General features: G+C 40.6%; 1 protein-coding gene across 6 annotated transcripts in view; it reads right to left on the bottom strand.

Annotated features, from left to right (window-relative positions):
• The window catches only part of MAPRE2 (microtubule associated protein RP/EB family member 2), a 97,412-nt gene that overhangs the window by 2,198 nt on the left and 79,630 nt on the right, over positions 1–15,584 (bottom strand). For 3 of the 6 annotated variants that reach the window (XM_071419142.1, XM_071419121.1, XM_071419115.1), the window contains exons 6-8: positions 9,416–9,555; positions 4,868–5,023; positions 78–161 (exon numbers count right to left, since the gene is read on the bottom strand). In XM_071419142.1, coding sequence (XP_071275243.1) covers positions 78–161; positions 4,868–5,023; positions 9,416–9,555 — 380 coding nt within the window. The remainder of the gene's footprint in view (positions 1–77; positions 162–4,867; positions 5,024–9,415; positions 9,556–15,584) is intronic. The other 3 variants (XM_071419136.1, XM_071419130.1, XM_071419151.1) reach the window with 1 other exon arrangement.

The raw sequence follows: 15,584 nt of genomic DNA, 5'->3' as shown, positions 1-15,584 counted from the left end.
ATGTAATCTTGCCCCGTGGTGCTCACTGTAGCATAAAACTTAATTTTCATGCAAGGAAGTACAAAATGAGCTGTTACCTGAGCAAAGCAGCATCTCATAAAATTATATTGAAATGTACTTTCTTTACTTCTAATTGAGGCATATGCAGTACTGGTAATTCCCTAGAAGAAAAGTCAGCTTTCAACATTGCTATCTGTTATCTGTTCTGGTGAGTGAACGAACACTTTGAACAGTTAGACAGTGATATGCCAACATTTAGATCCTGTACCACAGCATCCTTATATCTGCCCATTTTCAGCTTGTCCAAGGTTTTCTGAACCTGTCTGCTGTAGTTTTCACACAATCTTCTCTCAAGGTTTAGATCACTAATTGGACAAGACACTTTTACTATCACCTGCTTGAAAAATTCAACACAGCCTCTTTTTTGAGGTCAGGCATATTACTTTCCCAAAAGTTTTACGTTTCCCATGCCAACTCCCATAGACTTGCAAACACATTTTCTTGGGGAGGCTGAGGGGAAGAGCCCCGTATTCACTGACTTACAGAGCTACTGTAAAAAGCACTAATTACTAAGTAATCACTTCCCATTGTTTTTATTCTCAGTATTATCCAAAACTGCCTCTCTAAATATACATTCCCACTGGAAGATGAATCCCTGACACAAGGAAAGGCTGTATGCTCGCTGCAGGTGACACCAGTTATGAACAACTTTCAAATTACAGGCAACAGGCTTAGTATCCTGAGTTGACCTCAATGTTATCTGAGCTCAAAAAGTCTGGCTGACTTTTAGAGCATCCCTTCTGGACTGCCATTAAGCACAGCTGCATTTACAGCTTTCCTCTCAAGTGCTTTCCATCTTTCCACAGCACGGTTCACTGAAGAGATCCTTCTTGTGTATGCTCTGCCCTGCATTAGTACTGCTCTGCCCTAGGCAGTTCCAAAGGAAAACAGTTTTCCAGCACACTGAGCTGCCATTCAAAATCCAGCATCCCCAGTGGGCTACCTCTGCAGAACTTGCCTGGCTCTCTAACTTTTGTTAGAAGCAAGCGGCTTGAACAACAAACTTTAACAAATTGCTACTGCTAAGTTTTCAAATTTGAGGCAAAATCAAAAGAAAAGGAAGGCCATAATTTTATTTTCTCCACAATAGTCAGAGCAGCTTATGAAACAAATGAATTCCCTTCTGGCAGTAAAATACTTATCTAAGGGCAAAAGTAGAATAAGGTCCCTAACATTTGGAACAGCCCAATTTCAAATGAAAGCAAGTTTTCTATCACTCAGGTGCCATTTTCAGATAGGAGTCACGCATCAGTCAGGGCAGCTGAAGTTAAGCACGTTTTGGCCCCTTGGGGGAAATGATGCCCTTATTACATACAGTAGGTACATCATGTCAAAATAGTTTTGTGAGCAAGTACCCAAAAACTGCAGCTCCTGTGATGGGCTGCAAGGGTGCAGGATGTGCAGAGAACAGGAGGTTCACAGGGAGGAGCTGACAGCTGGGAGAATGTGACCCTGCCCTGCAGGGTGAGAAAACTGAAGCTTCTTTAGCCGCAGTGAGTGATGCTGCCTTAACCCCATCTGTCCTGACCCTCCTTCTGTGCTGAGGTGACCTGCTCTGGAATGCACATGTTCCACAGGCCCTGTGAGTGATGAGATGCACTGTTAGAAAGCCCACTTGTGCAGACTTTATGGGTTATGTACGTGCTTTCCTCTCATCCGTACAACAGGAAAAGCCTCTAAGCACAGGGAGTGGAATCTATTCCACAGCTCTGAAGAGGAGTGGTGGCCCCTATTTTGTCAGGTTTATCTTTGATGGAAATAGTGAACCTTATAATGTAACTACCTCAGAAGGTGTTTTGAGACTTGGGACATGTTTTTCAGTATGTACAGCTTGTATAAAGACATGAAATGGGAACCATAAGAGTCCAATTACATTGGGAGTGTGGAATCTCATTGAACAGCATCCCCTAATAAGGAAAGTAGTGGAAGATCTATTTAGAGCATTTATTTCTGGCTTGAGCCACATGACCATGGTCATCTCTGTCTCCCATGTTGAGAGATGGTCTCTTTTGACCCTTGGATCTATCTGCTTCAAATTATTCAGGTGTGCCTGTAGACTGAAGAGTTAGACTATGAAAACTTGGTGTTGGGGAGGGTGGGGGCCTTTTCCAAAAGTAGCAGCAGATCTAGAAGCTGCTAGAGCAGAAAGTCACCAAACCAGCTGCATTTTGAGCAATTGCTGTTGGAAACTGAGCAGACCAAGTGAGATGCCCAACATGAGCAATTCTCCCAACTTCTACATGAACTGAACCACAAGAGCCTGTGTAGGAAAGCAAAAGCTTTTCTACATGACCAAGTGCTTTACACACTGAGAGCACACATCTCTCCACCCCTCACTGTTCTCTGGCAACTTTGATGTTTTTGATGAAGGAGTAGGATTACAGATGACCAATTAATAATTAAAAATTACAAAGGCCTACAGACTGATCAGACAAATGTTAAATGAGAGTAGAAGATATGATATCCCTCTTGCCTAAGCAGAGACATAATGGTGAGGTTTAAGCAGAACCGTAACAGGGAAAAGAGAAGAAAGGCTCTAAAGAGAAGGAACCAACTGGATTGATAATTGCACTGCTCAAATTCACCAAAATCAAACAAAAAAAAAAAGAAAAGAAAAAGAAAAAAGAAAATGTTTAGTCTTAAAAAATTAGTTCTTACTGAACTAAGCAAAACAGAAGCTTAGGAGGTGACATGACTGAAACTACACTATAAACTGAAATTCTGAGAAAAATAATTACTCCACTTCCCACCCCAAGATATGAACCTGATCAAAATCTCTTCAATGCAACACTACAATAATCAAACACCTGGGGAATGATTCTTTGAGGGACTGAACTCTATACTTGCATTTTGAATAATTCTGCACATAATTCACCTAACAGCCTCATGGCCTGACTAAGAAAGCCTAATTGCTGTCACCAAGGGATTAACCTGCAAAATACTGCAAGATAAAGAATTTAGCTTAGGACAAATTCATTACAGAGAAAGAGAGAAAAAAAACCAACTCAGATCTGAAGGGCAAAGCAGGGCAATAAGAGAGTGAAGTCCAAAACCAAAAAGCAGGCAGAATCTGAATCAGCACTAAGCTACAGTCTTTGGCTTAGTGCTAATACATTTGAGTCTTTCCTCAGCAAGTCACAGTCCATCTGTTAAGCTGAGGAGACCAAGCCTCCCACCAAAAGGAACAAAAAAATTGTGTGAGGAATGGCCTCTGCATTCCTCTGTGGAGGAGCAGTGCTCTCCTGCTGCAGTGACACACCCAGTCTCCAACAGCAACCACATTTTAGATGAAAGCACAGTTGTATGTAGTTCACATGCAGGCATGGATGATGATTTCATCAGAGAGAGGCTTGGAGGGAAGAAGCAGATAAAACACTGGGAAATGGGCTGAAGTAGAACGTTTTGTAATGTGTTCTGCCAGTAAGGAATACTGCAGAAGGAAAAGCAACAAATGCATTCCTTGATGTGGAACCACTCTGCTATTTAAGCCAACAGACAGATAGATGTGGTAGGGGTATGGGGAGAAGAGGGATTTTTCTGGCTTTGCTTTATAAATAAATCACTGCTCTTGAATCCAGAAGACATTTTCCCTGACCACTATATATATGTAACACTTTTACCCTGTTATCACATGCCTGGCAAATTTGTCTTATTGTTTATTCCTGTGAAAATAATGGTTTCCTCCTCCTTTTCCTCTCTAGCACTCACTCTGCACTGCTGAACAAATCCTCTTTCCCTTGTCACTTCTCATCTGAGCAGTGGCACCTGTTAGCTTCAAACTTGTGCTTCTCTTGCACCTAACTTTCAAACACTTAGGCCCTACATTAGCCTCTTTTAGAAAAAGTATGTTGAATTAGTAGTTCCTCCAGCACTAGTTTTGATATAAAACTAAGTCAGATGACTGCTGCTGCAACAGCTTTCTGGGAGCAGATGTAAGAACAGCCTATGGTACCACAGTGCTGCCAAGGGATTAAGTTGATGCTTGTACACTCTGGAGCCAAAGCCTTCCTCCACTGGTGCCTGAAGGGTCAATTGTCAGTACAATCCATACAGGGATTTAGTTAACATGAATGGGAGTAGTTCATCTAAATCTCCACTGAATCATTATCCCTGAATGTCTCTGAGGAATTTAACCAGCACCCTTTGCAGCTTCTTGCTTTGTTCAGTGTCTACAACATTAAGTCTAAGATGCAATGAGATTCTTGCTTAATCTTGCAGACAATACATTCTGAAATTTTGCTAATAGAGGATTATTTGGTTTGCACAAGAAAGAATTTTGCCTATAGCAACAGGATAAAAAATGCTAAAGAGCATTATCTTTGTAGATATAATTATGTATTTGGCAACCTGCACCACACATATTCCAACACATGGGCCAGAGAAGGTTCACAGCTGTAGACAGCGAACAGCATCTCTGCCAGAAGTTTTGTGATTTGCAACACACAAAAGAACATGAGTAAAAGACTTCATGCACATAGGGGGAAGATGAAGAAAACAAAACAGGCTCAGAAACATATGAAATCAATTTAAAATTGTGAAAGAGACCCTCCCCTTTTAGATAAAGCTCAGCAAACCCAGAATACAAAACCTACACTGAAGCAGTGAAAAGCAACAAACCTCCTGAATCCTCCCCTCAAGCTAAACGTCTGTTGTTTGCAATTTCAAATGCAAACCTCCTTTTTGGGGAGGAGTCACAGGAACCCTAGCTGCAGTTCTAAATACAGGATATGACCCAATACTACACCAGTAAAATTTTATGCAATTAAGCTTTTTTTGTTGAGATAAAAACCATTAAGCTTCAACTTACATGTTCATCTGAAGCATAAAGGACTTCCATTAGCCGATTGACAAGGTCATTCTCTCCCCCATGTTCTTGGCAGAGAAGTTCAATCTCCCTTAATTTGCCAAAATAGAAATCCCTTTCCTTCTCCACGCCTTCAAGTGCAAGCTTTAATGAATGTACCTGCATATAAACCAAGACATGATGCATCAGTTTTGAGGTGCACTACAGACAAAAGAACACAGTCTAAAATTTTGTATGTGAAACGATCTTAAATACATATTTGATTTTATAGCTTGAAATGAAGTCCAGTTTTCTTTCTGCAGTGCTAAATTGAACCTTACCCCACAGAGAATCAGGCTCCCCCACTACTCCTCCTGGATACTCCTTAACCTTCACCCTAAAAGGTCAATTTTCTCAGCACTCCTTTAAACTGAAGCTCAAAGCAGCAGTGAGGAAATCAGGGCTACCTAAGCCATGTCTCCTAACAGGATTGCCAGAAATGTCATATAGTGGTAACTAATAAAACCTTCAGCTCAGTACTTGCATTATTTTGCCTGGACAACTGTGTAGTTGTTGGGAAACAATGTCTCCTTGCCTAAAAATACATTGAACTAGCAGAGGATGGAAATAGTCTAGTTAGGAAATTAAAAGGTCCTCAAGTTACAAATGTGCTATTGCTGTGTTGGTTTTCACCTCTACTGTTCTGCCTCCTCACTTACCACATTTTACAAACCTGCGTTTCAGCTCTCTGCTGCCATGACTGGGTGTACCACAGGCTACCTGCTCTGACTGATGTGCTGTTTCTACCAACAAATTCTCTCAAATGCCAAGTACCTTTCTCCTTGCAACCTTGTTCACAAGAGTCTTCAAGCTATGCTGTCAGCCTCAATTTTACTACTAGGACTGCTGCAAATAATTCATGGGCAATGTAGCTGTTAATGATTAGGCTTTGTATAAATCACGACAGATGCTGCAATATATTTTTATACATATATATTTTAAAAAGAGAGGTTTTGTGGGGGCATAACATATAAACTTCTGTCTAATGGGGTATACACAATCAGGAGAACATCTAAGTGGCTCAGAAATTCAGAGGACAGCAGCATAAAAACCAACAGAAATAATCACAGATAAAGCTGTCTACAGTAAACACACTGACCACAATCACATCCAATTACAACCAAACATTCACATTTTAAATCCTGCAATTATACAAATGATTTTCTAAATAAAACATGCTAAATAAATGAAATCATACCAGACTACATTTCAGTGAAGTAATATGATTTAATAGAAACCTCTGTGTTGCCAGATCTACTGCAAGTTTATTTATTTCCTTCACTAGTCAAAATACCAGGAGAGTTCAAACAATGCTTTGATAGCCTACTAAATCCTTTCAGTTTGTTTTTCCATGACTGCTGAGCTAGGGATGCCTTTTTCTGACCTTTGATTGCACTCTCAAAGGCATCAAGCAGCAGAACTGACCTGTTACCAGAGCAGGATCTCAGGGCACCTCATTTATGCACTAATTCATTTCTGACCAGCTGTCTAAGTGTGACACTCAAGTCTTCCTTGACAGTTTGAATCCATTATGGATATAATGACCAGTCACCTTAAAATTAACTACTTTTTTACAAAAGTAGGCATAGCAAAATGAAACAAGAGTTTACAATATTCTGATCTATAGATGAAGACCTCATAATTAAGATGTGCCTTCTGGAACTGCCACAGCATATTGCTTGAGAGCAATGCCTGAATCCAGCCAGAATAAGAATGTAACTGCTTCCAGATCTCTTGCTCTGTGCTTGCTAGAGCTTGGGAAAACAATGAACTTCAGCTGAAAAACTGGCAGCTAATAGCTGAGACTATCTCCCCTTCTGACCTATTTACTATGAAGACATTCTCCTGTTTTCATTCTCTCACATTCATGCTGTTTAAAGAAACAAAATCATTAAACTCTATAAACATATGCACAGACTTAATTAACTACTGTATATAGTAAACATTATTATAACCAAACTAGATATGCTTCCCTTCAGCTCCAGCTACCTGTCTGTGCCACATGAATTCATATTTCTTCACACACTTTGCATATCTGCATCTTACTTTTTCCTTCCATAAGCATGCCAGAAGGCTGACACTTGAGGAACAGCTCATGTCAGCTCCCATGCTCTATTTCTGGACTGAAAGCACCCCTCTGCAACCCAGTTAATGGGTGCAAAGGCAGCAGTTCCTACTGACTGGACTTTTCTCTTCTGGCACTTACTAGTTAGGCTGCAGATTAGGCCCAACTGTAGGCAAAAAAGCCACAATGATGCTGTTTTCAGAAACTATATGTATACCAGCACACAGCTAATAGTTCCTGGGACCATTCTCCATCTGTAAAAGTCCCTCTCTGTATGCAATAGCCCCTGGTTTGTGTTGTCACCTCAGCTGCCCTCAGACACTCTTTGGGAGAGAGTAATTTCAATGCTATGGGTAATCAAGTTCCAGTGCAGAGTGACACTCCTTGGAATTTAATTTTGGAGTTTAATTTACTGGCACAGTTTGAAGATGATTTTAAGAGAAACTTTAAGATTGTAGGGAGCCATTCACTGGCAAATGTTAGGGACGCTTACAATTATTACAAATAGCTCATTAAGCTACACTATGGTAAAACATAGTGTACAGACATCCCCACTGATTAAACTTTTCTGCTACAGGTTGCATGGAAGTTCAGATGTTTCCATCTCCTTCGACTGCTATCCATGAAAGGAATGAAAAAACTATTAGAGCCACATAGGACCCTGATATCCAAGACACAATTCAGCATTTCTTAGTTATAATCAACACAGAAACACAGTAATGGTGGCTGCTGCCTCATCTCCACAACTGCTGCAGAATAGTAAAAACCAGGCAATTTGGCTCTTGCAGCATGTTCACACTGGGGGTCAGGAAAACCTGGCTCAGAGCTGCTTGCAGCATAGCTTTTTTGGCTCATGTAATACGGCACGGTTTACAAGTATCCATTAGTGAGAAATGAGATACCAAATGCTGTCAGCATTAAGAAAAAAAGGCTTCCATACCATTCTAGCTAGATGATGTCTCTTAAAAACTAGCTATTAAGGAATCAGTTTTTCATATCCTCAAAATTTCTTCTTCTCTTCGGTGATGGGGGAAATCACCAGTTTTCCTTCAGGGTTATTTGTATATAAAGCTTAAGGTTTTCACACATGGAACGTGCTAGGAGTATGTTAGCAGTGGATGTGATAGTGACTGTCTGTTTCAGTAAAGATCAAATGTTTCTATCTTGCTCAGATGCCAACCAACTCTTCCTCCTGAAGCAAACACATTCTGACTTCTGAGTACAAATGTTGTGGTTTAAGTTGCATTAAGCTGACATTTGAACTCTGCTCGACACTGATTAAAAAAAAAAGGATTCCATGCAAAATATATACATCCATTCCTTGTGCAACATTTAAAAACTTTTCGGTTACAGCAACAATCTAGAGCCCATTTGGAAAGCAGGAGGATCCCATTGTGCTCTCTGCTGCTCAGAATGATACCCTGAATCCACAGAAAGCCATGTCTGGGATGTGGCTATCCATTCACCACCTTTCAGTGTACAACTCATCAAAAACATGCAAACAGTGCCCCAGCAAACTGAAATCATTGCTGTTCAGGTCAATGAAAGTCTGAAACTGAAATGTCCTTAACTGTGGAAAATTATACTTGATTCAGAATAATGACTGCTTCCTGAATGCAGCTGCCAGGAACTCTAAAATACAAGTTTTTTCCTTTCCATTTTCCCTCACCAAGGACAAATACAGGCATCAGGCCTCATATATAGTAGTGGCATTTACACCATTCTGACAGCACAGTCTTAAGCCAGATGCAGGTATTTATTCTTGTCCAGTGCAGACACTCTTGCAGTTCAGAAATGAGAGAATGGTGTAAAGCTCCAGAGCATAAACAAAAATGAAGCCCTGACATTCCTAACATTACAGAAATTCTGAACTTTTTCAATTATATCACAAAACATTATTTAGTTATAATATAGTTACAATAACTATGTATTCTCAGAAAGGTAGATTGCATTTTTAAATGAAAATGGTGTGTTAGCTTCTTTAACACCTTCCTTCCAGAAAGCAGAGCATAATGCTCTAGACTCACTTTAACTGCAAATCTCTTAACACCTTGGTATGACAAACAGGCTTGTTTTCTCCACAGTGGCACATTAAAGGATTTATTTCAAATTAGTAATACACAAGAGCAAAGACACTATTTGGATTTTTCCTGTCCAGGTGAAATAAAAGATATATTTCAACATCTAATAAAATTACCATGCTTCAGCAAGACTTATGTGTCACTCCTAAGATCATAATTTAAAAATACTGGCAAAAATCAGTCATCTCTGCCAGACATTATTTTTTACAATAAATCTCTTCTTTTTTTATTTCTTTCCAGCTGAACTATTTCCACTTTTTGTCCCTTTGTAATTCTGAAGAGCATCATTCATCAGAAGACAGTATTAGATTTCATGCCTGCCTGTGACAATGAATGCATCTACTTTTGAGCCTAAAGCAAATTTACCTGTTCACTGAGCTGTATGACTTGAGTTTCCAAATCTTTATCTGATTTGGATGCTGAGCTGCTTGGTGTAGCTTTTTTTGCTGAAGATGGGCGAGAAGGTGTTGATCCTGGTTTAGAAGCTGGACTGGACTTAGCAGCACCTGAAAAACACAGTAAATAAGTAAACATTAAACAAGATCGATCTCTATAATAAATGCATTCCTATTAACCTGGTACTGAAACACAAGAATTGATTTCACAGCCATCCATCCTTTCTCTTACTTCAAGGTGACAGTAGAGGAAATTCCACTGCTGTTATGCCTTGGGAAAGGAAAACCCACATTTCCTACCAATCTGAGTCTGCTCCTGAGAGTGAGGCAACTCTAAAACCAAAATAAACAACATCATCAGGAGAAAAAAGTTCCCTTAGATCTGAGCAGCTTTCAGCTCAAATAAAATATGCTGTTAAAAGAGCATTCCCCCATCCCATTACTTAACATACGCAGCTATCCTCAATTTCCCTGGAGAAAGACAGAGCTGAAATAGTCAGCTAAACTGCCTCTGTGCTTTTTTCATTTTGAAATGTAAACCACCCTGAGACAAAGGCATTGAAACTCAGACAGAGCAGAATTAAACCCATTGGTGAACTCATAGTTGGCCACAGTGACCAGAAGATGTGTTTTGATATCCTTAGGTTTTCCTATTTCTTTTTAATTACTTGTGCTGCGAAGCTGCCAGAATATGGAGCCACATCTTCACCAGCAAAAATGGCAAATAATGAGTGTATACTCAGTAATGAGTGCATGACTCTTTTCCCACAATGACTTGGCACATAAATGCCCAAGCAGAGCAGCAGTTGTGTGAAAGGGTTTGCAGTGCCTTCACAGGAACCTCCCAGGCAGCTCCTCACGCCTTGCTCTGCCTCTCCACCTTTCATTTCTTGATGCTGGCTGTTCCTTACAGTCACTGAGCCCAAACACAAGTGCCTGGCTCACAGCTCCTCCCCTGCCTCAGCTCCCACAGGCAATGCACTCTGCCTCGGCCTTTTCTTATTCCCTCCAACAAGGAATAAATTCGAGATGCACTGGAGGGACATCTGATACCAGTTTGGTTAAGAAGACAAAACAGAAACCCAGCCTCCCTCTGGCCTCTCTGATTTATTAAGCAGGCAGGCACGTGAATCAGAGGTCCTGCTCAGCAGCACCCATGTTCATCACTGATTCCTACAGCGAGCAAAACACAGTCATCCAAATGTGCTGACAGGCTCCATGCCATCCTCCACCATCAGATGCTGTCAGTTCTGAACCCTGAGCCACACAGGAGACAGCCCTGATCCAGCAGGCATCCAGCTCCCAGCTGAGCTCTGAGCTTGCTGCTCACCACTTCCAGAGGGATTTTGCCCAGGCTTTCTCAGCAGCCACCTTCTACCCCACACCTCACCAGCTGCTCCTCCCATAGGATTACTTAATTTATGGCACACCACAAATTGTTCTAAGTTGTCATTTCCACAATTCATCCCCAATGTCAGAAAATGCTTTAATAAAGCAATTCTTTGTCAAACCAATGTATAAAAAAAAGCCATTACTAGGAAGAAACTGCAAGGAGGCAGGGAGAGGAAGAGACAGCCTGTGGGGCTGTCCATATGCCCAGACTGTGGAGCTCACAGAGTCTCACTGACCTAGAACTGTGACAGTAGTTCATTGGAGGAGCTGGAAAGGGATGGGGAAGGAGAGCAGCAATGGGTTATTTAATCAAACTTAAGCTTTCCTGATTTAGTCGCAGGCCTCCCTCTGTAGAAAGAATCTCCTCCCACCCCTATGGATAACTCTGTATTAACTGGGTCACCTAAAGCCAACAGAACACAAACAAACAACTTGATAATTCAGTTACCATGTGTAAACATTTCTGTGCAAGACAGCCATCCTCCTTTTCTATGCTCTTTAATATAAGAAAGATAAGGGGAGAAAAAAGCATGCTGGTGGGGTTTTTTTTGTGGTTTTGTTATGGGTTTTTTCCCTTTTGTTTGGTATTTTTATTTTGGTTTTATTTCTTTTAGAAACTGGTGACTCCAATAGTTTCCATGTCTGTTGCATACACAAACTCTTCTCTAGCAGATTCAGATATAGTACACAGGCTTGATAAAGTTGGGAAAATCCAGTGTTGTATATATGTCTGAAATGAGACTTTTTTCACATCCTACTTAGACCAGCAAAGAATAAATAATTTGCTGAAAATCGTTAATAATGATCTTTTGCTGCTATTTTTCTTTATGAAATTGTCTAAACTTTACCATTCTGCCTTCAATGCTTTCAAGGTTCAGCCCATATTATAACTAAGTAAAAATCAGCTGGTTTAGAGCAGGATTGCTAAAATGTTCTCAAAGCCAGGAAAATAATTTTCATTTGGATTAGCAGATGAACAGAAGTAAACTAGTGTCAAAATATGCAATAAGAACACACACATGAAGTAAAATCACTTTGACTCTAGCATTCTAGCTGGGTCTCAAGTTATTTAATGACCAAAGCAGCAACATTTACTTCTTATTGTATTCTGCAACTACAAGATGCAGGTTCAGGGTATCAACTGAAAAGTAAATGCTTTAAAGTTGGCACAGAGAGACCTAAGGAAAGAGCAGGCGCAAACATTTGATCCCCAGGTATTCTCTCTAATTTGCAGCTGAGATGCCCTCCCAGAGCATGCTGAGCAAGCCTCATCCCCAGTGCCTGCAGCACTGACATTGGCATTGTGTTCTGCCCTCCTTTGAAAGCAACAAAGCCCTTTGGATTTCTACAGCAAAGTGCCACTAAGCTTTATAAAGTCCAGACAAATCAAAAGAAATCAACTTTTGCTCCACTGCTCAGGATCAGCTCTTAAATGACCACAATATTCCAATTTCAGCAACACAGATAAAAACCAGCTAACTAGTGACTAGGAAGTATCAGCAACAGCTGGATAGAGCTTAATTGCACCAGAGAATGCTCAGGGATTTCTAATTTAAAATATCCTGGAAGAAAAAAAAAAGCCTTACTGCACATTTATTCTAAAGCATTTGTTTCATAATCAGCCCAGAAGTAAGTAGCAGAAGCCTAATTTCATAAAATAATTAAAGGATGCTGGTTGGTAGAGTAATGCAAAGTACTTGAAACAGCCAGATATCTAAACAGAGACAAAAGATCTTGATAGACTTAATGACTTGGTGTTGAGTAATGGTTTTGCAGTCAATTAGTGCAATAACGGAATAACTCCTAATGCACTGCTCAGAGGGACTACATAACCCAAGCAGTTTAAATTCTTTCCAACATAATTTCTTCCATAAAAATATTTATATATGACCATTTATACATTCTGAGAAAGCACAAAATTTTATACAGGTATTTTAGGTGAAAAGTATCCAATAATCATCTTTTTTTTCCCTGATCAGTAAGGGAGAATTGCATTGTAATCTGCAACATAACAGTTTGTCATTATTAATTCCTCTTCAAGCTTATTGCTGATGTTCACAAAGACATGCAGGGAAAGGAACATCCCCATGCCCCAAAACATGCTGGCAGCCAAAAGACTGGAAAGCACTGTGGCAGAAGAGGATTTGGGGTTCCTGGTGGACACTGAGCTGAGCATGAGCCAGCAGAGCATCCTTCCAGCAAGGAAGGCCAGCAGCCTCCTGGGCTGCCCTGGGAAGAGCACCATCAGCAGGCTGAGGGACGTGATGCTCCCCCTCTAGTCAGCACTGGAGAGGCACATGAGGAATGCTCAGCTCAGTTCAGGGCTCCCCAGGATGGGACAGAGAGAGTCCAACAATGGGCCACAAAGACTAAGGGATGGAGCACCTCACACACAAGCCAGGTCAGAAAGCTCTGTCTGTTCAGCCTGGAGAAGAGAGGCTTCAGGGGGATCTCATCTACACCAGGGAAGGTGCAAAGAAGGAAGGAAACAGGCTCCTTTCAGTGGTCCCCAAAGGATGGGAGGCAATGGGCACAAAATGAAACTCAAGAAATTCCATTTAAACATAAGAAAAAACTTCTTCACTCTGAGGGTTATCAAATACTGGAACAAACTGTCCAGAGAGCTTGAGGGGTTTCCAACCTCAGAGATACTCAAAATGTGACTGGATATGGTCCTGGGCAACCAGCTCAAGGTGACCCTGCTTTCAGCAGAACAGTTTGACAGGATTATCTCAGAGGTGTCTTCCCACCTCCACTGTTCTGTGAGAACTTCTGTAACAGCATGCTCTGATTTTAGGTCAGTGCAGGGTCCCAGTTAGAATTTTTTTGTAAACAGTATTGCAGCTGTTTTAATTAGCACCTGGATAACTTTTTGTACCTGCCCACATAACACTAGCAGAGATGAGAAAAGTAAATTCACAATTGAAAGACAAATTATTCTGTTCTTTTACTGAATTAAGATGAGCCAGCTTTGAAATGCATTCGAGGTTTCCATCTGTGGTACTCCAGAAACAATTACTAGTTTTTTTGTTAAAAAAACCCCATAATTAAATGTATCCCACGCAGTTTCAGCTTCACTATTCTTTTTGCTAAATACCTAAGTTCTACAAACAGATGCAAACTTCTGCAACATAAAACAGAGGATGTTGGCACCATGCAGCTTTGGGTACAAAAAAGCTGTGCTGCAAATTCCAGTTCTCTTTACATCACAGGCACAGTCTTGTAACAAGAGACCTACTTAACGTTTAGAGAGAAATCTTCCTTGAAGCTATATGAGTAATTAGTATGCTGTTAAATATTTATGCAAAATTTCAAGGAAACACGTGCATGAATACAGTGTGGACGTGCATAAGGAGAGTGTGGAGAGCAATGGAAGCCCTGAGCAAGCACAAGACTTGGCTGAGCCCACACAACCACTGCTTCAGTGGAATTTGGGAATCACTCACTGTCTATTTTAGTCAAATTAAAGGACTTCATAAAATGAATATTCCTGACTCATACCACAGGAGAAAAACCAAACCCAACAAGAGGCCACAGTAATTTCTTCACAAGCTGAAGAAAAATTCTCCACCCGCTTAAACCAAGAGAGCGAGAACAGCAGATTAATTAATATTCACACACTCTTATTATTGTAGCTACACCAGGACACAAGCAAATGCTCACTTTAGGGACACTTAATGAAATAAGCAATGAAAAATGATACTTAATGGGAATTAAATGACCTCAGACAAAATCTGACTTAACTCTGAATTCCAACATGCTGCAGTGCAGCTGTCCTAATTATTTTGTGGCACTGCCTTCCCCTGGCTGGCAGGACACTTCTGTCCTCTCAGCTCCTCAAACTTTCACTGCTGCTGGTCCAGTACAGCCTGGTGAGCTCTGCATTCATCCTCTCTGCCACACTGCTGGCAAAGAGAAGTGTGTATGAGTACTTGAAACTTTCACAATTTCAAGAGTGCTATCCAAGTAAGAAAATCCAATGGAAGCCACCTGTTAAATAAAAAATTTTACTGGGGGTCTGACTGCCTCAGTTTGTCCTTAATACAAGAGTTGATAGAAGGGAACTAACCAAAGCCTTTCCCATCACCCCCCCATCAAAAATGAAGATTTTACTCTAGATTTTAAATAACCAATATTTATTTATTATTTAAAATAATCAACAACTGAGTTCACTTCTCAACTGAAACCTCTATTTGCACTAGAAATATCTTTAAGTAGGCAAACATTTATCTTCAATAGATGGAACCATTCCATAGGCTTAACAGAAGAACATAATTTAAAATTTCAAGTGCTCTTAAAAACCTGTGTTTTCTAAAATCTCACTGTCTGCTTAGCTCTAAGAAGAAAGCAGTCTCAAAAGGAAAATCTGAAAAAAAATCTACAAAGAAATGCATGTTGGAAAAGGAAAGAATGTGCAACATTTGTGCGACACAGACACTCAGACCACACCCATGGTACACTGAAAATTAAATTGCCATTTTCACCACTGCTTTTCCCAACACAATCATCTCTCTTGAAAAAAGGCCCTGGCTCATGCACTGCAAGCGCATTGCCTCCTGGTCTAAATTCTCGAGCTCAGTGGATTTAAAAATTAAATGCTCCTCATGCTGGCAGGGGAGATGTGTCTGTATTACAGCTGAGCCACTTTACCTCCCAGGCCGGCGCTGCACATGCTGTTCCCCTCGCTTAGTACAATTCCTTGGCCTTGTATGAACTAGCGATGAAAACACTCTCCGTTTGTCACCCTG

This window comes from Agelaius tricolor, unplaced genomic scaffold (genome assembly GCF_023055355.1).
Source record: "Agelaius tricolor isolate 1412-34295 unplaced genomic scaffold, bAgeTri1.0.p SCAF_2, whole genome shotgun sequence".
NCBI lineage: Eukaryota > Metazoa > Chordata > Aves > Passeriformes > Icteridae > Agelaius > Agelaius tricolor.
This window is presented reverse-complemented; position numbering and strand designations above follow the sequence as displayed.